The 26451-nt window shown below is 45.1% G+C and overlaps 1 protein-coding gene across 6 annotated transcripts in view; it reads left to right on the top strand.

The window, feature by feature from the left end:
- The first annotated feature begins 1050 nt into the window (after positions 1-1050).
- Positions 1051-26451, top strand: part of LOC110485892 (junction plakoglobin) — a 32205-nt gene continuing 6804 nt past the window's right edge. The window contains exons 1-9 of one of the 6 annotated variants that reach the window (XM_021557098.2): positions 1051-1422; positions 20607-20662; positions 21101-21271; positions 21507-21760; positions 24212-24450; positions 24620-24821; positions 25227-25371; positions 25539-25642; positions 25838-26176. In XM_021557098.2, the coding sequence (XP_021412773.1) occupies positions 20650-20662; positions 21101-21271; positions 21507-21760; positions 24212-24450; positions 24620-24821; positions 25227-25371; positions 25539-25642; positions 25838-26176 (1467 nt within the window). In that variant the 5' untranslated portion in view covers positions 1051-1422; positions 20607-20649. Of the gene's footprint in view, positions 1423-18380; positions 18482-19891; positions 19914-20606; positions 20663-21100; positions 21272-21506; positions 21761-24211; positions 24451-24619; positions 24822-25226; positions 25372-25538; positions 25643-25837; positions 26177-26451 lie in introns of those variants that run through there. The other 5 variants (XM_036940563.1, XM_036940562.1, XM_021557099.2 and 2 more) reach the window with 5 other exon arrangements.

Here is a 26451-nt window from a genome sequence, read left to right as displayed (position 1 = left end):
AATGTGAGTTGAAATTATGGATCCAGATTTATCTGGTCTCTTGCACTTTCTCCTTCTCCCTATCTCATGACCTTAGATGGGTGTCTAGCGGCAACAACCCCCCATCCTCACGGTCTTGGATGAAGTCTGTGTGATTTTCCTCTGGAAAAAAAGCAGAAAAAGCTGACAATAAAAACAAAGCAAAAGTGCCTGGTTAATTTAAATCCATGGTGAATGTCACAGATGTTTGTGGTTTGTATGAGTGTATTTGTGTGGGCTGTCTCCATGGTGAAAGTCACAGACGTTTGTGGAGTGTATTTGTGCGCAGTGGTGTTAAGTACTTAAGTAAAATACTTTAAAGTACTACTTAAGTAGCTTTTTGGTGCATTTGTACTTTACTCCACTATTTATATTTCTGACAACTTTTACTATGACTTCATTACATTCTCAAAGAAAATAATGTACTTTTTACTCCATACATTTTCCCTGACACCCAAAAGTACTAGTTACATTTTTAAATACATAGCAGGACAAAGAAATTGTCAAATTCATGCACTTATCAAGGGAACCTCCCTTGTCATCCCTACTGCCTCTGATCTGACGGACTCACTACACACACATGCTTTGTTTGTAAATGACGTCTGAGTGTTGGAGTGTGCCCAGGCTATCTGTAAATGCATTTTAACAAATTTAAAAATGGCGGCGTCTGGTTTGCTTAATATAACAAATTTTACATTATTAATAGTTTTACTTTGAATTCTTAAGTATATCTAAAACCAAATACTTTTAGACTTTACTCAAGTAGTGATTTAACTGGGTGACTTTCACTTTTACTTGAGTTTTCTATTAAGGTGTCTTTACTTTTTCCACCGCTGTGGGCTGTCTTCTCTATAAAAATGTGATACGATTTTATGCCACCACTTCGCGACATAAAAGCTAGTCTACCCATGTGACTCACCTTTCTGTCTAGGCAAGTTTCATGACGTAGCCCAAGGTGTGTCCGTTCTGTAGGCTACTTTCTCACACAGGTAGACTAATGCCCTGTGTGTGAGCAGGCCATGCTAACCACTAACATTTTATCCTTCGTTGTAAATTCGAAAACAAAATAACAATGTTTTAGTAATGTAGTTGACCAAAAATACGTTTGGGAAACAACATTAATATTCATATTACTGTATAGACCCAAGTAACCCCGCATTTGTTTTGTTCTGGCCAATTGCGTTTACATTCCAAATTGTGGAGAAGTGAAGGGTGGGGTCGGGTCGACAACACTATGGTAAGAGAGGCGGAGTCGCTGGTGTTAGGCTTTTTACTCATTGTTCTGAGTATCATCCTACCGCAGTTGAGGTGAGGCAGAGAGGACAAAGTATATCGTTGGTAAAGTCTGTTTGTGAACCTGCGTAGACTTTGGAATATTCGAAACAATTGATTGTATTTTGACAGGTAAGAAAGATCTGTATTTATTGTCACATTCCCGTGTATTGACAGTCTACGGAGAGAGAGTAAATTCGTGTCAAGTGAGTCGAGTGAGATAGGATAGTCACAGTTTCTCCATTCCTGTGTTGCGCTTGTCTCTAAACTGGAAACACGATTCTCTAGCGTTCCATAAATGTTATTCCCGGTCTGGATACAATGTAGCCTGTCTCTGACATTCTGTCCCCCGTCAATTTTTGTATTTGTCTCTGAACTTGATGGCAGAATAGCGTAATGTTCCTTTCCTATTGTCAAGTGTCTAGTCGCCACCCAAACGTCGTTAAAGTCGGACATTTAGTTATCGTGGGTGTATTCATTACGCCGATACCGTTGCAAAACGTTTCCTCTGTTACAAAACGTTATGCAACAGAAACCGTTTACTCCTTCCTGCCTGTTTAAGAGCAAATGTTTTTAGTTTGCCGCAACAAGGTTTTGTCAAACGCTGTTCCTGCCAAATAGATGTGCCAACATTTTTTTGGGGACAAACTATTATTGATCAACTTAACATCATGCAAATTTCAATAGAATAAAGCTTATTAAAGATCAGTGATACTAACAAGAGCAGTGTGCGGTTTCCTTTATCCTTCAGTAGAATAGAGCTTAAAGTAATTTGTGGTGTGACAGTACACAGCAAAGAGTGAGAGACGATCAAAGTTTGTCTACCCCTCATCCATTGTCAAATCCACTGCCCCCCTAGTCGGGGCCAAAGCTATGTCCTACAGAAGGCAATACAGCATTTATTTTTATTTTTAATTTAACTAGGCAAGTTGGTTAAGAACAAATTCTTATTTACAATGTTGGCCAAACCCGGACGACGCTGGGCCAATTGTGTGCCGCCCTATGGGACTCCCAATCTCGGCCGGGTGTGATACGGCCTGGATTTGAACCAGGGACTGTAGTGGCACCTCTTGTACTTAGACCACTGCGCCACTCGGGAGCCCCAAGTATGTCATCTCTATTCAAGGGTTCTGCTGGGGGCTTTGACAACCCCAGTGAGTTGGGGGTGGGGCATGACATGATGAGTGCCTGCATGGTTCATACATGCATCATGGGTTAGGATGAATAATTCTGATCAACAATGAGGCATTAATACCAAAATGTCCTTACAAGACCTTCACACCTACAATACATTCTCTTTTAGGGCAGTTCAGATCCAGAAGGGTGCCAGTAATGTCCAGGTCTTTGTCCCAATTGGCACCCTATTCCCTATATAGTGCACTACTACTTTTGATCAAGGCCCATTGGACACAAACCAGGTGTTCAGGCTGATGACATTATGCATACCAGCGAACCTCTGTTGCCTCATACTTCATCCTTGTCCAAAGGGAACCATATGCCATTAGTTACAGTAGCTTTACTACCCCACTCTATGCCACTGCGATAACAGAGCACAGATCCTCTCATTTTATTTCACAAGTAAATCCACTTTCAACATGCAACCTGAAATAACATTATCTCGTTCGCTCATCTTACGCGGTTTAGTCTTTTCAAAGACTCCCAAGACCAACTTTTAATAATTGTCCAAGTCATATTTGACATGGCACAGCCTGGCATTAGAGCTGGACAGATGTCTGTCAAAATGGAGAGCTCCCTCCTCTCACACCAGTCATGATCATGCCAGTTCCAATAACCAGAAACAACCAAGAACAATGGCATCAAAACAACCAAGTTTTTTTGGCATTCAACAGCGTCCCGAATCTGGTGGTGGTGGGGGTAGGCTGAGATTTTCAGCTGCAGCTGGGGTCATACTGGCGCTAATCCTCCCCCTTACTTAATTCCTTTATTGTCCAACAATATTGTCCTCGTCTTTCTTTTCCTTTCTATCTTTTTTCCCCCATCATGCTGTCTTGTTCCATGCGTCTCTAACTTGGTCCCACATTTGCCACTTCTCAAATGTGACCCTTTCCTGCCTAATTCTCCTCCCTCTTCTTGACTTCAGTCTCTCTCCTCACACCACGCCCTCCCTCCCCGGGAGCGCCTGAGCACCACAGAGAGCTCCGTTACGCCGTAGAACCTAATCGGACCACGCGTGGGACCAGGCCTCGGTGCCAATGTGTGTATCCAGGTTGAGTGTGTTTGCGTGCATGTGTAGGCTACATATGAGGGTGGAAGATTGGGATTATTTTTCTGGTCAGCCATGATATGGACTCGTCTTCTATCTGGGGTTAAAGAGGAGGTGGGGCGATAGCGGCCTAATCTCCGAAGGGTTAAATCAACCGGACAGGGGCTTAAGATATCTTCTCAGACAATGCTGTTATCAACCCAAAGCAGATTTACTCTGACTTCTACCCTCCCCTTTGCCACCATTTAAAAAAGATTGGCATAGAACAAAGACAAAAATCACTATCTTTTGATATGTTATCCCCAGACTAAGGTGACTTCCGTATTGGACGGCTGTTGCAAATGTCAAGGACATTTACACAAGGGCAGAACAGAAGATATGAAGACCTACCTGCAAAACAGCAGGTAGGTCTGACGCCTGAGCCCTCTAACTTGGAGAATGCTATGATTTAAGCACGCAAGAGAGGCCCAAAGCGTCTTGGAAGCCAGTCATCAATGGAGTGGCAGAGGTGGCACGATATGAAAGACTCCATCCAAGCTGGCATCGCCTGGGCGACCAACACAGCTGTGCTCCTATTACCATCATGAGTATGAGTTATTCACTCAATACATTTTTTCCCGGGGAGGCCTAACAACCGTTTCTCCCCATCCCTTGGTGCTCTGGAAGTCTGGTACTACTCTGCCAACTGTATTATTTTCAAGTCGGCTCCTATCAGACAGCTCTTCATAAACCACCAGGCCACATCTGCTGACGGCATGCTGGAAATAGCTGCATCCATTACTGTCTGTTTCTTTTATGAATATATTACCTTTTGATCTTTTTTTTTTTTTCATTCCTGACACAGTTTCACACGAAGGGAGGGACTGGAGTGGACTGGATTCCTGAATCCATGGGTGACTTAAACACAGGTTTTACAGTTGGGCTGGTTCGTTTAGCCTACACTCAGCAGTGCTTCTCAGTAAGTCGACTTGGATGATTACTCCTCGTCATTGCCGTGGTAACCCTCTTCACCCTGCTCTCTCATCTCCCACTTCCTACTCATCCGTTTAATTGCACTCCAATGAGCAGGGAGAGGAGAAGGGAGGAAGTGCGGGTGCGGTGGAAAAGCAACGCTAGCGAATGGGAATTCTTCCCCGTCGAGACGCCGTATCAGAGAAGAGAATCATCAGCCTCCTCTAGAGGAGTGACTATAATTCACACACAGATATGAAGTGTCTGTTGCAAGGATTGACGTGTGGCGTGTAGGTGACCTTTATGGAAGCAACGCCTCACAATAACCTCACTACACCAAGGAAAGAAAGAAAAAGGTTATTTGTAATTCTTAATTTTGTGTTGGTCACGGTTTACACGAATAACTTTTTTTTTTAAAGTGGAAGCCTAAACACTGCAGGTAAATGCAAATACTCCAGCTTCCCCTCCAAAGGCGTCTGGTACAGGCTTAGTCAGACTAACTTCTTCTGGGGGGGGGGTGTATTCTTTAGCGTCCCCTCAAATTGAATCCTCCCCGCTCTCCCTAGCCTCCCCTCCCGCCTCTGATCTTTCTGAAATATTCATCATCTGTCGTATCGCCTCAATGCTCTCCAGTACAGCCATGCATATATCCAGTATCCACGCTGCAGCAGGCGAAGCCTCCCCACTAACCCTAAAGGAGGGCTTTAGACCAAGCAAACCTCGCTGTCCAGACCATGACGGACATCCATTCTAGTTGCTCTGTGCAAAACTCTTGTATAGTCCCCTCAAGCACTGAGAAACTGAGTTCACTATAAAATACGTATTTCCATTCACTCCCATTGACGTCCTCCCATTCACCCTAGATATTGTGACACAAGCCTCCTTGTCCATTCTTCCTCCATACAGAGTAATTGTGGACAGCAGCCCAGCATGTTACAGAGTTCATGCAGCATCGTCCTTCCTTGCAGTGACAACACAGCCTCCCGTTACTCCCTACAAGAGCCGGAGCCTGCTGGTTCTCCGTTCTACCTGATAATTAATTGCGCACACCTGGTGTCCCAGGTCTAAATCGGTCCTTGGTTAGAGGGGAACAATGGAGGGGGGGGAGCAGTGGAACTGGCTTTGGGTCCAGAGTTGAGTTTGAGGGCTCTATAACAATGGAGACGGGGGAAACACACTGTCGTTGTTACATCAGAGAAGCCACGCAGACATGAAGGACTAGTTCTACCGCTACACACTTCCTTGCTTCCCTTCTCTGTGTAATCTGATCCAACTCTGCACTTCCACACCTCGGAGACAACACTGACCGCCTATAATTCCTAGGGCTTGGAGCGTACAGGGGGTAAACATGAATTACCCAACTAGCTCGTCCCAGTCTGCGGCAACTGTATGCCCTCTGGTCTGGTGTGATACACTTTCGACACATCTACTGATCAAAGCCTAATTAGAATGATTATTTAATCAGCTACTGGTTAGACATTATTGTGTTACACGGTCAAATAGAACCTACATTGACTTGTTGAATGACTTGCAAGTCATTGTTTCTTTTTATTTGCCAGTTGACTGCTAGCTGTTTTCCAGGCTATGTCAATTAACACAATAACATTAGCTAAGGCTTTGCATTTCTCCCGATGAATCACTGCTAATGACACCATGTCGCTGCTGTAATGTAAAACCATGCTGTTACAGTCTTGGAACTGTCCACTGTTTTCTAATGCTGTCACTGTATTTAGCTAGGGTGGTAATGAATCATTTCGTCAAGTCCAGTAAGCCAAACTCTAAAACTCAAGACTAGGCCTAATCCTCAATTTGAAAGTCCGAGAGGCTTCATGCTTTGACTCTTGAAAGCATATTATAAACAGACGTAAAATGTCTTTGACACGCGGGTTCTCTTAGACGTGGATGTTCATAGAATCCGATATCGTCCCCTCTTTTCAAGTTGGAGAATGTGTGCTTGCGCTCTGTTTCACATGCGATCCTGCCAGCAGGGCCCTGCTTTGTGTACTTAAGCCTTTCAATGTGCCTGACTGTAGTGGGGGTTTGGCATGCTAGTGGAGCCGAGAGGGGAGTTCCATCAACTGGCTGTTATCGGTGGACTGATAAATGGACTAAGAAAGTAGCTGGAACAGCTCGTAGGACAGGAGCCTATGAGTTGATTTTTGAAAATGTATTTCACCTTTATTTAACCAGGTAGGCCAGTTGAGAACAAGTTCTCATTTACAACTGCGACCTGGCCAAGATAAAGCAAAGCAGTGCGACAAAAACAACACAGTTACAAACAAACGTACAGTCAATAACACAATAGAAAAATCTATGTACAGTGTGTGTGCAAATGTAGAAGATTAGGGAGGTGAGGCAATAGAGCGCTATTTACAGATTGGCTGTGTACAGTTATCGGTACGATGCTCTGACAGCTGATGCTTAGAGAGGGAGATTTGTCTTCAGCTTCAGTGCCTTTTTATTTTATTTTTTAAAGAAATGCAATTCGTTCCAGGCATTGGCAGCAGGGAACTGGAAGGAATGGCGACCAAAGGGGGTGTTGGCTTTGGGGATGACCAGTGAGCTGAGAAGGTGGTGCTTTACCTAGCAAAGACTTATAGATGACCTGGATCCAGTGGGTTTGGCGACGAATATGTAGCGAGGGCCAGCCAACGAGAGCATACAGTTTGCAGTGGTGGGTAGTATATGGGGCTTTGGTGACAGAACAGATGGCACTGTGATAGACTACATCCAGTTTGCTGAGTAGAGTGTTGGAGGATTTTTGGTAAATTACATCGCCAAAGTCAAGGATCGGTAGGATAGTCAGTTTTACGAGGGTATGTTTGGCAGCATGAGTGAAGGAGGATTTGTTGTGAAATAGGAAGCCGATTTAATTTTGGATTGGAGATGCTTAATGTGAGTCTGGAAGGAGAGTTTACAGTCTAACCAGACATCTAGGTATTTGTAGTTGTCCACATATTCTAAGTCAGAACCGTCCAGAGTAGTGATGCTAGTCGGGCGGGCGGGTGCGGGCAGCAATCGGTTGTTTTACTTTCATTTAAAAGCAGTTGGAGGCCACTAAAGGAGTGTTGTATGGCATTGAAGCTTGTTTGGAGGTTTGTCCAAAGGAGGGCCAGATGTATACAGCATGGTGTCATCTGCGTAGAGGTGGATCAGAGAATCACCAGCAGCAAGAGCGACATCATGGATATATACAGACAAAAGAGTCGGCCCGAGAATTGAACCCTGAGACTGCCATAGAGACTGCCAGAGGTCCGGACAACAGGCTCTCCGATTTGACTAACTGAACTCTATCTGAGAAGTAGTTGGTGAACCAGGTGAGGCATTCATTTGAGAAACCAAGGCTGTTGAGTCTGCCGATAAGAATGTGGTGATTTGACAGAGTCAAGCCTTGGCCATGTCGATGAAGATGGCTGCACAGTACTTTCTTTTATCGATGGCGGTTATGATATCGTTTAGGACCGTGAGCGTGGCTGAGGTGCACCCATGACCAGCTCGGAAACCAGATTGCATAGTGGAGAAGGTACGGTGGGATTTGAAATGGTCGGTGATCTGATTGTTAACTTGGCTTTCAAAGATTTTAGAAAGGCAGGGCAGGATGGATATAGGTCTATAACAGTTTGGGTCTAGTGTCTCCCCCTTTGAAGAGGGGGGTGACAAAGGGGGGTGACTGCGGCAACTTTCCAATCTTTGGGGATCTCAGACGAAACGAGAGGTTGAGCAGGCTAGTAATAAGGGTTGCAACAATTTTGGCAGTTCATTTTAGAGAGGGTCCATTGTCTAGCCCAGCTGATTGTAGGGATCCAGATTTTGGGCAAGTTGCTGCAGGGGGTGCAGAGCTGTTGGCCGGGATAAGGGTAGCCAGGTGGAAAGCGTGGCCAGACGTAGAAAAATGCTTATTGAAATGATCGATTATCGTAGATGAGTGAGCCCTCTGGACAGGATGCTGGTCTATCGCAGGGCCTTACCTCTAATCTATCTCCTTAGTGCTGAGTGCAAATCAGACACTCATCAGGTCCCATTTTTGCAGTCTTTGGTCACACTCGGCCGGGGATCGAACTCACAACCTGGACTCTAACCTCAAGTCAAATTTTATTTGTCACATGCTCCGAATACAGCAGGTGTTGACCTTACCGTGAAATTCTTCCTTACAAGCCCCTTAACTCCATTTTCTTAACTGCGTTGTTGGTTAAGAAAATATCTACTAAGTAAACTAAAGTAAAAAATAACAATGAGGCTTTGACTTGATAAAATAACTAGGTTAGTCAAGGTAATTTGTACATGTAGGTAGGGGTAAAGTGACTGTGTAGATAATAATCAGCGAGTAGCAGCAGTGTAAAAACAAAAAAGGCGGAGGGTGGTGTCAATGCAAATAGTTTGGGTTTAGTTTAGTTTGATTGTTCTTATCTTGTCTTATGACTTGGGGGTAGAAGCTGTTAAGGAGCCTTTTGGACCTAGACTTGGTGCTCTGGTACCGCTTGCCGTGTTGTAGCAGAGAGAACAGTCTATGACATGGGTGACTGGAGTCTTTGACAATTTTTTGGGCCTTCCTCTGACACTGCCTTGTATATGGGTCCTGGATGGCAGGAAACTTGGCCCCAGTGATGTACTGGGCCATACGCACTACCCTCTGTTGCACTTTATGGTCGGATGCCAAACAGCTGCTATACCAGGCACTGATGCAACCGGACAGGGTGCTCTCAATGGTGCAGCTGTGTAACGTTTTGAGGATGTGGGGACCCATGCCAAATCTTTTCAGTCTCCTGAGAGGGAAACGGTGTTGTGTCCTCATCACGGCTGTCTTAGTGTGTTTGGACCATGATAGTTTGTTGGTGATGTGGACACGATGGAACTTGATCAATGTGAATGGGGGTGTGTTCGGCCCTCCTTTTTCTGTAATCCATGATCATCTCCTTTGTCTTGCTCAAGTTGAGGGAGAGGTTGTCGTGCTCTAGGTTGAGGGCCACTGAAGTTGGTTTAAATGGAGTGTAGCCTACGCTCAAGTGGGAAGCATTCACCTTCTAAGTGAACATTCACAGATAGTTTCCTGCACCTTCAGGTTTGACTGATAACTGTAACTAGATATTGTCCCAACCTAGTTTTTGATGTGGTTGTCTCTACACGGGAAACAATTATCTCTGTGTAGCAAATGTCGTTGAGCCTATCCCTCTGACTGGGGAAACAACAATCCAGACCCCCTGATGCTGCTGAGTCATAGCCTGGTCTGACCGTGGAATAACCACAACTTCCTGTAGCGCACACAGTCGATCGATTAGCATCACGCTCCACACCGCTGCACATCCTCCCGTGTCGGTTTTTATACTCCACAGTTGGCCAATTAACCCCTATTTCTTCCAGTAGTCCCACAGTGCACAAAGTGACGGGTGAGTGGGAGAGTGAATAAGAGGGGGAGGTGGTGGTCCTGGCGGGGTTTAAGCTTTCTCTCAGCAGGCTAGCTGGACCAAAACCACCTACCAGACGCACACAGGGGTCACACAGCTGTGTGTGAACTGTGTCTAGGGAGCACTTACTGACCATGGCCTCTTAGCAGCGGAGCTGCAAATCTATTTAGAGAATTGGCAGGGATGTGGTTTTTTGGGGGGGGTGTTGGGGGGTCTTTTACAAATGTTCCATCCCGAGAATAAATCACTTTTCTCCTGGGTAGCCCGGCATTTCTCAGCAACTCCAAGCAGCTATGACTCTGTCCTGGCACCCCAATGGACCAAGCTGGTGGACCAAGCTCGTCTCTGTCCTGGCACCCCAATGGCAGAACCAGCCACCCCCCTGAAGCTAGGACAGCAGAGTCCCCGTCCATCTTTTCTGAAATCACCTCACCCCTATGGCCTATTTTACATTTGCATAATTAGTAGGCTGACTCATTAGCCTACCTTTCATAATATTTCCCTTAATGTTGTACGACGTGAGTAATGGGTATTACCTCTCGTTGCTTAATTTCTTCCTTGCTCACATCAGTTAAATCAGCAAACAAGAGCACGCTTGCATCCCTTTTCGTCCACAAATATAATACATTCTAGTCTAGCTTTTCCCGGGACTCCACAAAAGTTAAGGGGAGAGGCCAGCGGAGGGCCGGTGAGTATTGCGCAAGAGTGAAGACCTGCATTGTGAATTGCTCTCCATAAAATGCGTTGTCTGTCACCGGCCTGAGTGTTGATTGATCGTGCAGAAAAGTCTGTAGAGAAGACAGATTTAGACATGACACTATAAATTAGCAGTTCTGTTTCACGCCATGCTGTTCTTAGAAATGATTTACCCGTTTCTCAGTTATATATCACGGGAAACAGGAGTAGGTTTGGACGGAAAATCTCTTAATCTCGCTAACCCAGTTCCCCCAGCGTGTACGTGTTGATGTGTGTGCATTGGTGGGGGGAGGCAGGTCCGCCTTATACACAGATAGTGAACGCAGCTTTACAGATGTGTGGTTAATGGGACTTAAATCTGCTTGATCTGTACTTCCACTCTGTCATTTATCCTCTTTGTTCCTTTTGGGGTGTAGCTTAGGCTAGCCTGGTTTAGTCAACCTTATCTTGGTAAACCAGGTCCGCTGGATCTCTTTTAGTGTGTCAAGGCTTAAGCTAATAGCCATTTTTTATTCAAGTCGGTGTATGAATTGATAGGGTTTGATTCAAGTCGGTGTATGAATTGATAGGGTTTGATTCAAGTCGGTGTATAAATCGATGGGGCTGGAAAGAGACGTTGCTGTAAATGAGAATGTGTTCTCAGTCAACTTACCTGTTAATATAATGGTAAAATAAACAAGAGGTTCCAATTTAAATGTAGCAATGTTATGGTTTATACTCTACGGTGCATGGGTGTGTTTTGCCAGATAGGAGCCAAAGACACACACACACTGCACAGTGCCACAACTTGCCAGGGTTATGAGGACACTCCCCAGTCTGACATGCTTGTGAGTGGAGGCTGGAGATGATGAGCAGTATTCACACCGTCTGTGGAACCTAGTTAAGCATCCACTGACACAACGTCTGTGTGAGCCCGTTTAGTCAGGAAGGGATGGTTTGGATGTATGACAATAGCTAAGACTTGTTTGTCTGAGAGGAGGGGATGGTGTTTGTTTGCCCGTACAGGATGAGATGGTTAGAGCGAGAGGGTGAAACAGCGTTTTCAGCTCAGGACTATTTTGGTTGACGTTCGCAGCGGGAAAGTGTGTGTGTCAAACGAGGCTAAATGTATGGGGCTAGTGTGGAATGTCACACCAGGATTCGAGTGATTGACGCCAAACCACATTCATTTCTCTCTTTTACTCTCGTCTACTGGGGGCTCTCTGACAGTCAGACATTCCTGCCCTCATTGTGTTGTGCTTCCTGGAAGGCCTGACCATCAGTCCAGAATGCTCTAGAGTTAGATTCCCCTCTCCCAATCCTAACCTTAACCATTAGTGGGGGAAATGCAAAACTGACCCAAGATCAGAATCCTCCAAACTATCCCAGTAGCTCAGGAAGAACAATAGTGGGGTTCAAATCAAAAGTGTATTTGTCACGTGAGCTGAATACAGCAGGTGCAGACCTTACAGTGAAATGCTTACTTACAGGCTCTAACCAATAGTGTAAAAAAGGTATTCGGTGAACAATAGGTAAAGAAATAAAAACAACAGTAAAAAGACAGTAGCGAGGCTATAAAAGTAGTGAGGATACACACAGACACCGGTTAGTCAGGCTGATTGAGGTAGTATGTACATGTAGATATGGTTAAAGTGACTATGCATATATGATGAACAGAGAGTAGCGGTAGTGTAAAGAGGGGTTGGCGGTTGGCGGGACACAATGCAGATAGCCCGGTTAGCCAATGTGCGGGAGCATTGGTTGGTCGGGCCAATTGAGGTAGTATGTACATGTATACATGAATGTATAGTTATAGTGACTATGCATATATGACAATTAGAGAGTAGCGGCAGCATAAAAGAGGGGTTGGGGGGGGGAACACAATGCAAATAGCCCGGGTAGCCATTTGATTACCCGTTCAGGGGTCTGGTGGCTTGGGGGTAAAAGCTGTTGAGAAGCCTTTTTGTCCTAGACTACCACTTGCCATGCGGTAGTAGAGAGAACAGTCTATGGCTGGGGTCTTTGACCATTTTTAGGGCCTTCCTCTGACACCGCCTGGTGTAGGTAAGTAAATAAATGGATGGCAGGCAGCTTAGCCCCAGTGATGTACTGGGCCGTACGCACTACCCTCTGTCGTGCCTTGCTGTCGGAGGCCGAGCAATTGTCGTACCAGGCAGTGATGCAACCAGTCAGGATTAGAGGTCGACCGATTATGATTTTTCAACGTCGATACCAATTATTGGAGGACCATTTAAAAAATATATACAGTCGTGGTCAAAAGTTGAGAATGACACAAATATAAATGTTCTGCTGTCTGCTGCCTCAATTTATATGATGGCAATTTGCATATACTCCAGAATGTTATGAAGAGTGATCAGATGAATTGCAATTAATTGCAAAGTCCCTCTTTGTCATGCAAATGACCTGAATCCCAAAAAACATTTCCACTGCATTTCAGCCCTGCCACAAAAGGACCAGCTGACATGTCAGTGATTCTCTCGTTAACACAGGTGTGCGTGTTGACAAGGAGATCACTCTGTCATGCTGATTGAGTTCGAATAACAGACTGGAAGCATCAAAAGGAGGGTGGTGCTTGGAATCATTGTTCTTCCTCTGTCAAACATGGTTACCTGCAAGGAAACATGTGCCGTCATCATTGCTTTGCACAAAAAGGGCTTCACAGGCAAGGATATTGCTGCCAGTAAGATTGCACCTAAATCAACCATTTATCGGATCATCAAGAACTTCAAGGAGAGCGGTTCAATTGTTGTGAAGAAGGCTTTAGGGCGCCCAAGAAAGTCCAGCAAGCGCCAGGACCGTCTCCTAAAGTTGATTCAGCTGCGGGATCGGGGCACCACCAGTACAGAGCTTGCTCAGGAATGGCAGCAGGCAGGTGTGAGTGCATCTGCACGCACAGTGAGGTGAAGACTTTTGGAGGATGGCCTGGTGTCTAGAAGGGCAGCAAAGAAGCCACTTCTCTCCAGGAAAAACATCAGGGACAGACTGATATTCTGCAAAAGGTACAGGGATTGGACTGCTGAGGATTGGAGTAAAGTCATTTTTCTCTGAATCCCCTTTCCGATTGTTTGGGGCATCTAGAAAAGAGCCAAGGGAGTGGGTTCACTCACAATTTTGCCTAAGAACACAGCCATGAATAAAGAATGGTACCAACACATGCTCAGAGAGTAACTTCTCCCAACCATCCAGGAACAGTTTGGTGACGAACAATGCCTTTTCCAGCATGATGGAGCACCTTCCCATAAGGCAAAAGTGATAACTAAGTGGCCCATATTTTGGGTCCATGGCCAGGAAACTCCCCAGACCTTATTCCGATTGAGAACTTGTGGTCAATCCTCAAGAGGCGGGTGAACAAACAAAAACCCACAAATTCTGACAAACTCCAAGCATTGATTATGCAAGAATGTGCTGCCATCAGTGTGGTAGATGTGGCCCAGAAGTTAATTGACAGCATGCCAGGGCGGATTGCAGAGGTCTTGAAAAAGAAGGGTCAACACTGCAAATATTGAGTCTTTGCATCAACTTCATGTAATTGTCAATAAAAGCCTTTGACACTTATGAAATGCTTGTAATTATACTTCAGTATTCCATGGTAACATCTGACAAAAATATCTATAAAGACACTGAAGCAGCAAACTTTGTGAAAATTCATATTTGTCATTCTCAAAATTTTGGCCGTATATATAATTTAATAATGACAATTACAACAGTACTCAATTAACACTTATTTTAACTTAATATAATACATAAATAAAATATATTTAGTCTCAAATAAATAATGAAACATGCTCAATCAGGTTTAAATAATGCAAAAACACAGTGTTGGAGAAGAAAGTAAAAGTGCAATATGTGCCATGTAAAAAAGCTAACGTTTAAGTTCCTTGCTCAGAACATGAGAACATATGAAAGCTGGTGGTTCAATATTCCCAGTTAAGAAGTCTTAAATTGTAGTTAATTATAGGAATTATGATGCGTCGACTATTTCTCTCTCTACCATTTGTATTTCATATACCTTTAACTATTGGATGTTCTAATAGGCACTTTAGTATTGCCAGCCTAATCTCAGGAGTTAATAGGCTTGAAGTCATAAACAGCACTGTGTGAAGCAAGCATTGCTAAGAGCTGCTGGCAAACACAGTAAAGTTTGAATGAATGCTTATGAGCCTGCTGCCACCTACCACCGCTCAGTCAGAATGCTCTGTCAAATCATAGACTTAATTATAATATAATAAACACAGAAATACGAGCCTTTGGTCATTAATATGGTCAAATCTTGAAACTATCATTTCGAAAACAAAACGCTTATTCTTTCAGCGAAATACCTGTTCCATATTTTATCGAACGGGTGGCAAACCTAAGTCTAAATACTTCTGTTACATTGCACAACCTTCAATTTTACGTCATAATTATGTACAATTCTTGCAAATTAGCTCACAACGAGCCAGGCGGTCCAAACGGTTGCATATACCCTGACTCTGCGTGCAATGAACACAAGAGAAGTGACGACTTTCCCTAGTTAATATTGCCTGCTAACATGAATTTCTTTTAACTAAATATGCAGATTTAAAAATATATACTTCTGTGTATTGATTTTAAGAAAAGCATTGATGTTTATGGTTAGGTACATTCGTGCAAAAATTGCGCTTTTGTGAAATCATCCCCCCGTTTGGCGTAGTAGGCTGTGATTCGATGATAAATTAACCGGCACAGCATTGATTATATGCAACGCAGGACAAGCTAGTTAACCTAGTAATATAATCAACCATGTGTAGTTAACTAGTGATTTGTGTGAAGGTTAATTTGTTTTTTACAAGATAAGTTTAATGCTAGCTGGCAACTTACCTTGGCTCCTTGCTGCACTTGCATAACAGGTGGTCAGCCTGCCACGCAGTTTCCTCATGGAATGCAATGTAATTGACGTCCGGAAGTGCAGATTACCGATTGTTATGATTGTTAACTTGAAATTGGCCATAATTAATCAGCCAACCTCTAGTCAGGATGCTCTCGATGTTGCAGCTGTAGAACCTTTTTTTGAGTATCTCCGGACCCATGCCAAATCTTATTAGACTGTCTTGGTGTGTTTGGACCATTCTAGTTTGGTGATGTGGACACCAAGGAACTTGAAGCTCTCATCCTGCTCCACTACAGTGCCGTCGATGAGAATGGGGGCATGCTCGGTCCTCCTTTTCCTGTAGTCCACAATCATCTCCTTAGTCTTGGTTACATTGAGGGATAGGTTGTTCTTCTTGCACCACCCGGCCAGGTCTCTGACCTCCCTATAGGCTGTCTCGTCCTTGTCGGTGATCAGGCCTACCACTGTTGTGTCGTCTGCAAACGTAATGATGGCGTTGGAGTCGTGCCTGGCCATGCAGTCGTAGGTGAACAGGGAGTACAGCTGGGGACTGAGCACGTACCCCTGGGGGGTTCCAGTGTTGAGGATCAGCGTGGCGGATGTGTTGCTACCTACCCTCACCACCTGGGGGCGGCCCGTTAGGAAGTCCAGGATCCAGTTGAAGAGGGAGTTGTTTAGTCCCAGGATCCTTAGCTTAGTGATGAGCTTTGAGGGCACTACGGTGTTGAACGCTGAGCTGTAGTCAATGAATAGCATTCTCACATAAGTGTTCCTTTTGTCCAGGTGGGAAAGGGCAGTGTGGAGTGCAATAGAGATTGCATCATCTGTGGATCTGTTTGGGCGGTATGCAAATTGGAGTGGGTCTATGGTTTCTGGGTTAATGGTGTTGATGTGAGCCATTACCAGCCTTTCAAAGCACTTCATGGCTACGGACGTGAGTGCTACGGGTCTGTAGTCATTTAGGCAGGTTGCCTTTGTGTTCTTGGGTACAGGGACTATGGTGGTCTGCTTGAAACATGTTGGAATTAGACTCAATCAGGGACATGTTGAAAATGTCAGTGAAGACACCTGCCAGTTGGTTAGGGGGTGGCCAGGGCAGGGGTTTGGAAAAGGAAAGAATAGCTCCTAGTACCGTGCTGAATAATAATGGATCAAGGTACAGGAGGAAGTGAGGGAGTGAGTCCATCGGTCATTAACCTAACCACACTACTTAGAATGCAGGGCCGAGGAGCAAAGTCCACCCCGATGTACACACCATGCAATCCAACAGCAGTTCCTGGTCACTACCCACGATGCAACAGTGTTCAGGTATACACAGTGTCGTTCTGTCAGCAGACGACATATTGCAATACTACTACCACTTTTAACTTGTGGTCAACACAGCTCAAGGAATCTGTACTTTTCATTTCCTAATGGGGGGGGATTTGGTGAAGGAGCCACAAGTTCTAGGTCTGTTGATGTTTTACCAGCACCCAGAACACTGTAGAAACACACTCAACATGCCTCCCTCGCTCTCTCTCTTTCTCTCCTATCTGTTCTTCTCTGCTATCATATCATAACTTTATCACCATAGCCATCTACAGTCTGGTACAGTCAGGGTCAAAACTGCCGAGGCTGTTTGCAGTGTTACAAAAAAACGCAAGTGAGAATAAGATTGATTGGACAACCAGGAAGAGTTGATAGACTAGATAGTCAACAGTATAGTGTGTGTGAGTGACTGAAGTCTTTGTTACTAAGGCGATGTGGGGTGTCGCAACAGCGCAACAATTAAATCGGAACTCATTGTCTGAACCCACTGCCTTGCCCAGGAGAACAGACTGCCACAGATTCACACAAAAAAAAAATATATATATATATATAAGCGTGTGGTACCAGGGTAGACTGCATACCTACTATTTTGACATTATTTTTCAATGTCATCTAATTCATTATTATCTAATGGTAATTGGTACAGTTGAAAAGACAAGACACTCCCAAGCTTGGGAAAAGGAGAAATGCGTGCCACACCTCTATTTTAACACAGAGCGAGAGAGAAATGGGGAGTAGGAGAGGTGGGAGACATGTTCTGTGTCCATGATGAGTAAGCTTGTAGCTGTAACGTGTAGCTGCAAGCTCAGGCAGAAATGCCTCTTGGCCAACGCCCTGTTCACTGTGAACCCCCATAGGTCAGGTAGCTTGCTGACTGGGCTGTGACTCGGCTGTTCTCAATGGAGCTCAGATGGGCACACGTACCTCCTTAAGGGCCTAGAGTGAGACCTATGCATACTACACACACACACTGACACTCCCATGGCAACATGGTGACTTTCCTGTGACTCACCAGTCTGTTGTTCCAAATGCTAGTGAGATAAGTATGCATTAGGGCTCTCTGGGTGGAGGGTCTAGAATAACAGACACACACACCAATCTAATTTCTCTCTGAACCCTGGGGGAAAACACAGGAAGGTCATTAGTGAGAAATACACAATTATACGGGCATCTCCACTACACTCCTGGTCTCTGTGGGAAACACATGACAACTCTCCAGTTCTAGAGATTGAAACATTAAACACACACACACACACACACACACACACACACACATCCCCCATTCTGAGCCCCGGGGCTAACACAGGAGGGTGTGCTACGATCACTCACATCAGTAACAGGCTCACGGCTTGACAGACCCACAGAGCAGCTCCAGACTCATTTCAGACCAGGATTGTTATGCACGCTGGTACAGTAGTGCTACTCTCTCACGCACGTACAAAAAAAATACTTCGGCGCGGCATAAAATAATGAGTTAAATGTGATTTCCAGAGGGATGACAATTTAGATGTCTAAAACAAAGTCCTATATGAGATGAAACGAATATGCTTTTGCATAGTAAAGCTCATAGATACATTTTGATGTTTACTGTATTAGGTCATAATCACATGTATGCAAATGCAGTACCTGGAGATGCCTGGGTTGCATACGAGGACAGGCAGCGGTAGCCAGGAATGTTAGTGCATCGCCCATCATGTGCAAACACGCCCGGGGGACAACATGCTGTCACGGCTCGCCACATTCTCTCCTAGCTACTACAAGGTGGGAAATCTATCCGCTTTCCTTAATTTCTGTCATCCTGCCGCACGGTAGTCAGTCCAACCCTCCACCTCATTTCCATAGCTGCATATATTTGGAAACAAACACATTTTGTCAGGCTTTTCCGGTGACGGCAATATCAAGTGAATCTGTAGGCGACTCTCTGTCATGCCTCCCATAGGAAGCATTTCATATTGTATGTATTTTCGGCCTGAGTCTAGAAATAAGCAGGTACATCTAATGGTTTAAAAGCGTCAAATGAATACCCACTCTCGTATGAGTAAGGAGTAGCAGTGCAACATCGACTTAAAAAAAGATTTCTGCATCGTTCATCTTAGCTGATCTTGGACGAATGGCGCATTCGTGTGGAATTGTGTGACGTCTCAAGCTGCTACATTCATGCATATGAAAAATGAGATGCGCTTAGACAGAAACGTGTGAACACGTTGACACACTCTCACACACTTGGCTTTTGCTCTTTGGGAGAATGGCTCTAAACAGCCTGACTCTTGTGTCATGCATGCGTCCCACGGACTCTCCCACAATCCTATCCAGTTTACACACACACAGCATGTCAGTAATGTCTGTGCCCAGCAAAGAATCCCATCCCTTTCAGTCACAGTAACTCCCATCACAGCAAACATCTGAACCACACACTGGTGACATTGTAGAGTGGCCCTTAACATCACGTGCCACTCGCATCGCATTTAACTGCAATGAACGAGCCATCATTGATCATGTGTTGAGTGACCGGTGGGTTGAGTGTAGAAGTCGTGACGTTTTGTTCACAGTGAAACTGAGTGTTTTATATTGAGGAGTGGATGTGGGTCATCCTCCAACCAGCTCTCTCCTGCACCAGAGGTTATTTTGAGTCTGAAGACCATCAGAATTAGGAATGTGTGCAATGTGAGAGAGACACACACACACTCTCACTTGGCCTTTGCTCGTTGGGAAAATGGCTCCAAACAGAAAAAGTTTTAAAAAATGCATTTAATTGTAAGAAACTTTTAGAATTATTGGTCTAATTCTAGACATTCAGTTAGATAGCATTGGTTAAATATCCCCATGTAATGTTAATGGAGAGCTAGCATGGCTGCAACAGAATGAGTCGGCATTTAAATGGTTTCATAATGAGAAACCATGTTGGGCCAACTGAGGGATCAGTTAAGTGGGGAAGAGTAGATCAGGTCCAAACCAACACAGCAGAAGGAATGCACTTTAGCCGTATGACGATACTTCAGGAGGGAACGGGGAACAGGGGATACCTAGTCAGTTGTTCAACTGAAAAGTGTCTTCCGCATTTAACCCAACCCCTCTGAATCCGAGAGGTGCGGAGGGCTGCATTAATCTGCATCCGCCTCTTCAGCGCCAAGGTGTATGATAGATGGTCACAACGAGAGGGGGAGAGAGAGAGCAGAATGGAGATAAGAGACAGGTACTGCCGGGAAAAATGACTTGATAAGGATTGAAAAAGAACTGAGGTGGGAGTGTTTTGAAATGGTTAAATAGCCAGTGATAAATGGCCATAAAGCGTTGGGCCTGTATTTACAGGTGAAGGAGGTGTGGCGTTTTGAGGAGGAACTGTGTGTGTGTGTGTTCACCATAAATGTGTTGTCTTAGGAGGAATAGGGTGTGTATGAATGACTACTTACTTTCTCACACATGAGAAACCCGTCTAGCGGGTTCTGGGAGCTGATACTGTCAGTCAGCAGCCGGCAGGCAGGCAGGTGTCTAGCTCCCACAGCCGTATGTATAGGCGGAGGCTCAGCCCGGGGTTAAAGGCCGCGGGGGCTTAGCAGTTGGCATTCCTGTCCTGCAGCTGTCTCTCTGCCCCCTCCGCTCCTATCCCAGCAGCCTTTGCTGTTGATTCGGTGTTGTCATTTCTGGCACTATTCAGAGGGAGAACATTCATTCACCTATCTGTACTCTTACCTGGGGGAGAGAGTATGAAATAAAATGTATTTTAACTAACGGCCTAATTAATATTGACCTTTTTTTTTTAAAGACAGGTTAGAAGAATAAAGATGGCAAACTGTAAAATAATTGAGTGGTATGATTGTAATTTGTGGCAAAATGTGGAAGATAATTCTTTATCTAAATGTTCTCTTCTTTTTTTTGTGTCTTTCAGGTCTTCTCCTCCATTGTTGTTGGTTTGAGCCCAGGAGGCCACCATGGAAATGCAGAGTGGGTTCATAATCTGGCTATATTGTTCTCCCCCTTTCACAACCTTTAAAATTAAAAAAAAAAATCTTCCTTTGTTTTCTTCCTCTTCTTGGCTATCACCTTCCTCTTCTCTTAATTCCTCCTCTCCCTCATATTCCTTCCTCTCCTTTGTTCAACTGAACACAATGTCTTCCCCCTAGTGCAATTAACAAGCATGTTAGATGCATAATAGGTAACTTCCAAGTGCAGTGTTGTCTCTAGTAACCCCTCTTTGCTCTCCCTCCTAGTGCGTTAACACGAGTGTCAGCTATTATTCTAAGTGCAGTCCATAATAACCACATAGATCTCCCCTCTTTCCCTCTGTGCCCTGAGGGCACTAACAAGTGTGTTGAAGTTATATATTATCCATGTTCAAAGTGCACTTCCAGTCTAACCTCTCTGCCCTCCTTCCCTCCGTAGTGGGAAATGACGGGAGGGTGAAGGTGAAAGAGTGGCAGCAGACCTACTACGCCGGGGACTCTGGGATCCAGTCAGGAGCCACCACAGTGAGGACCGATGACGACGGGACCGAGTACAGCACCAAGCAGTACAGCACCGTCACCACCACCGTCGTCTCAGAGAACCCTGCTGGTGAGACGCGCGCAGTTTAGTGTTTTGAATACACGCGCTCAAATTGACATAAACAAACATTCAGAAATACAACCTGCTGCAAACATGCACTGTGTCACTTAGGACCATGGAGTTAAAACACACACACACACACAAACATTCACACACACACACCTTATTACTGCTTAATACTAAACTATCATTCAAACCCAACATCTAAAAATACAAACCACAGCATTCTCCCCCCTCCCTGTAGAAGTGGAGTCTCAGTATGCCCTGACCCGAGCCCAGCGTGTCCGAGCGGCCATGTTCCCAGAGACGGTGATGGAGGGCACGACCATCCTGTCCACCCAGACTGACCCGTCCCAGATGACCAACGTCCAGCGGCTGGCCGAGCCCTCGCAGCTCCTCAAGACGGCCATCGTCCACCTCATCAACTACCAGGACGACGCCGAGCTGGCCACGCGCGCCATCCCCGAGCTCACCAAGCTGCTCAACGATGAGGACCAGGTACAGTACGGGTTGTTTGATACGTCTGTCTTTGCGTCAGGGTTGGGCTCATTTCAGAATTTTGGAATTGACTCCCATTCAGCTCATGAGATTGAATTGGCCACACAGAGTATATCATTTTTTGAGTTTGAGTAACAGGAAGTGCAATTTTATTCTGTGCATGAAAGTTTAATTGACCCCGACAGGTCACGCTTCCAGATACCAAAGAATATATCACACTTCTCTGGAAACAATGTTCATATACTCTCTTAACCTTAGTGCTTAGAGTAGCCAGTTATATTTCCACCAATGATTTCATTTGTTTGGCTTCTTTTTGAAGGCCTTAAGGTCAATTTGAGGGTTAAACTAATGCATTCTGGGGGATGTGGTATTAATGAAATAACTTTGCTCATTCATTTGAAGTTTGTCCTGAAAATCTGTTTCAACAATATTTTATATGCATGTATATAACATGTTTGATATTTGATCTATTAGATATACAGTTGAAGTCAGAAGTTTACATACACTTAGGTTGGAGTCATTAAAACTCGTTTTTAAACCACTCCACACATTTCTTGTTAAACTAGGTTTGGCAAGTTGGTTAGGACATCTACTTTGTGCATGACACAAGTAATTTTTACAACAATTGTTTACAGACAGATTATTTTACTTATTCATTGTATCACATTTCCAGTGGGTCAGAAGTTTACATAAACTAAGTTGACTGTGCCTTTTAAACAGCTTGGAAAATTCCAGAAAATTATGTCATGGCTTTAGAAGCTTCTAATAGGCTAATTGACATAATTTGACTCAATTGGAGGTGGACCAATGGATGTATTTCAAGGCCTACCTTCAAACTCAGTGCCTCTTTGCTTGACTTCATGGGAAAATCCCCAAAAATCAGCCAAGACCTCAGAAATGTTTTTGTAGACCTTGGGAGCAATTTCCAAAAGCCTGGAGGTACCACTTTCATATGTACAAACAATAGTAAGCAAGTATAAACACCATGGGACCACGTGGACGTCATACCGCTCAGGAAGGAGACTCATTCTGTCTCCTAGAGATGAAGTACTTTGGTGCAAAAAGTGCAAATCAATCCCAGAACAACAGCAAAAGACCTTGTGAAGATACTGGAGGAAACGGGTACAAAATAATCTATATCCACAGTAAAATGAGTCTTATATCGACATAAAAGGCCGCTCAGCAAGGAAGAAGCCACTGCTCCAAAACCTCCATAAAAAGCCAGACAATGGTTCGCAACTGCACATGGGGACAAAGATTGTACTTTTTGGAGAAGTGTCCTCTGGTCTGATGAAACAAAAATAGAACTGTTTGGCCATAATGACCATCGTTATGTTTGGAGGAAAAGGGGGAGGCTTGCAAGCCAAAGAACACCGTGAAGCACGGGGGTGGCAGTATCCTGTTGAGGGGGTGCTTTGCTGCAGGAGGGACTGGTGCACTTCACAAATAGATGGAATCATGAGGCAGAAAAATGATGTGGCTATATTGAAGCAACAACTCAAGACATCTGTCATTAAGTTAAAGCTTGGTCACAAATGGGTCTTCCAAATGGACAATGACCCCAAGCATACTTCCAAAGTTGTGGCAAAATGGCTTAAGGACAACAAAGTCAAGGTATCGGTGGCCAACACGAAGCCCTGACCTCAATCCTATAGAAAATCTGTGAATAGAATTGAAAAAGTGTGTGTGAGCAAGGAGGCCTATAAACCTGACTCAGTTACACCAGCTTTGTCAGGAGGAATTGGCCAAAATTCACCCAACTTATTGTAGGAAGCTTGTGGAAGGCAACCCAAAACGTTTGACCCAAGATCAACAATGTAAAGGCAATGCTACCAAATACTAATTTAGTGTACGAAACCTTCTGACCCACTGGGAATGTGATGAAAGAAATAAAAGCTGGAATAAATCACTCTCTACTATTATTCTGACATTTCACATTCTTAAAATAAAGTGGTGATCCTAACTGACCTAAGGCGGGGTATTTTTACTAGGTTTAAATGTCAGGAATTGTGAACAACGGAGTTTAAATGTATTTGGCTAAGGTGTATGTAAACTTCCGACTTCAACTGTATATTTGACTACACCATTATAGAATAGAAGAGGCATTATTTCATTTCAATTTCCTTGAATTAATTTGAATTGCAATTCTGAACCATGTTTACTACTTCAGTTGAATTGGAATTTGAGGCACTTTCAATTCTGAAAAGAGCACAACCCTGCTATGCATGTTTGTTTTATCTACCCTCGGCATCTAGCCATCAATCCACCCTTTGTCGTTCTAGACATTGATTCGTTCAATCACTCATTCGTTCATGTTATTTACCACTAGTAATCACAGGTGGTAGTCAACCTGGCTGTCATTCATTCACATTGCTGTACTTCTCCAATAGTCAAGATCTCTGCATTTTTCCCTCCATTCAAACGAACCAAACCCCCCTCTACGTCTTCCAGGTGGTAGTCAACAAAGCCTCCCTGATCGTCAACCAGCTGACCCGCAAGGAGGCGTCTCGCCGGGCGCTGATGGCGTCCCCCCAGATGGTGGCGGCGGTGGTGCGGGCCATGCAGAACACCGGGGACATGGAGACAGCCCGGGCTACAGCCAGCATCCTCCACAACCTGTCTCACCAGAGAGAGGGCCTGCTCTCCATCTTCAAGTGCGGGGGTATCCCTGCCCTGGTCCGCATGCTCAGGTAGGAGTCTGAGGGACTGCGTGTGGGAGTGCATCCTCTCATTCTCGCAACTCCCTTATTTTGTGGCCTTTTTTATTTTGTGGCCTTCTATTGACAAAGCATTTGTTCATTATGAGTCTTACTATGTTCATCTCTGGAAATCCTTAAGGTAACTCTCTCCCTCTGTCAGTTCTCCCATGGAGTCTGTGCTGTTCTATGCCATCACCACCCTCCACAACCTGCTACTGCACCAGGAGGGAGCCAAGATGGCGGTGCGCCTGGCCGACGGCCTGCAGCGAATGGTGCCTCTGCTGAAGAAGAGCAACCCCAAGTTCCTGGCCATCACCACCGACTGCCTGCAGCTGCTGTCCTACGGCAACCAGGAGAGCAAGGTGTGTGTGTGGGAGGGTGGGGGGGGTGAATGACAGTGTGTTTGAATGATTGCCCCGTGTTGGCATGGGTGTGGCTGCCATAGTAATTCTGTGACTGCACGCTTATGAGCATGTGTGGATATGAGACAGGTGTGGCCGGGTAGGGTGTCTGCCCTGTGTGCGCTTGCCTGTGGTTCAATGGGTAAGTGCATGTTTGGACAGGAGTGATACATGGAATGTTTTGACCCTTTTGAAGATGTTAACCTTGTAATGCCTAAACCCCTACTGGAAAAACGAGGAATTGGGCACATCCAAACATGTCACGAGCTGGACTAAAAGGGAATGTCCACACTTTGCTGCATATAGAAATGCTATTGCTTGATTCATGTTGTTTAAACTCCATTTTTCCCATCATCCCTCTCTCAGCTGATCATCCTGGCTAACAGCGGTCCGGAGGGCCTGGTCCACATCATGAGGAACTACAGCTATGAGAAGCTCCTGTGGACCACCAGCCGCGTGCTCAAAGTTCTCTCTGTCTGCCCCAGCAACAAACCTGCCATCGTGGATGCTGGTAAGTGTATTAGATTTGCAACGAGCGACACTGTGGTTTTAATGAATATAAATTGTATTTTTCCCCCTCAGTTGTAATGCTATGAGATTATGAAGGACGTACATATTTTGCAGTTAAAGGAGTTAGAAAAGAGATTATCTATCCCTCTCTCTGTTTCCCTCTGTCAGGTGGGATGCAGGCTCTGGGGATGCACTTGACAGGCTCCAGTCAGCGTCTGATGCAGAACTGTCTGTGGACCCTGAGGAACCTGTCTGACGCCGCCACGAAACAGGTGAGAACTCCTACCTTCCAACCTAGAGCCATATAGACTGTTTCCACCCTGCTGTCTGCTTCTCTCATTTGTCCTAACCTTTGACCTTTTAACCTCACTTGCATTTACTCTAAATGTTCTTATTTATTGCAACAGCCATGTGTTTAAGAACCACTAATATACTACAGATGAACTAAACTCTCTGTCTCTCTTTAGGAGGGTCTGGACAGTCTCCTTCAGACTCTCGTTGGTCTCCTGAGCTCTGACGACGTCAACATGCTCACCTGCTCCACTGGCATCCTCTCCAACCTCACCTGCAACAACGCTCGCAACAAGGCCATGGTCACCCAGGGCAACGGCATCGAGGCGCTCATCCACGCCGTCCTGAGGGCGGGAGAGAAGGAGGACGTGGCGGAGCCGGCCGTGTGCGCCCTGCGTCACCTGACGTCGCGCCACTCCGACGCTGAGGTGGCCCAGAATGCCGTGCGCATGCATTATGGCATTCCCGCGATCGTCAAGCTGCTCAACCAGCCCTACTACTGGCCTGTCATCAAGGTGAGAGGCAGGATGGAGGGGTGTATAGAGGGACAACCAGCCCTACTACTGGCCTGTCATCAAGGTGAGAGGATAGGAGAGGCAGGATGGAGGGGTGTATAGAGGGACAACCAGCCCTACTACTGGCCTGTCATCAAGGTGAGAGGATAGGAGAGGCAGGATGGAGGGGTGTATAGAGGGACAACCAGCCCTACTACTGGCCTGTCATCAAGGTGAGCGGGGGAGAAAGAGTGAGGGGTTGTGGGATAGAGAGATGAATAGTTGACAGATGGTTG

This window comes from Oncorhynchus mykiss, chromosome 13 (assembly GCF_013265735.2).
Source record: "Oncorhynchus mykiss isolate Arlee chromosome 13, USDA_OmykA_1.1, whole genome shotgun sequence".
NCBI lineage: Eukaryota > Metazoa > Chordata > Actinopteri > Salmoniformes > Salmonidae > Oncorhynchus > Oncorhynchus mykiss.
Note: the sequence above shows the minus strand (reverse complement) of the source record. Positions and strands in the feature narration are given on the sequence as shown.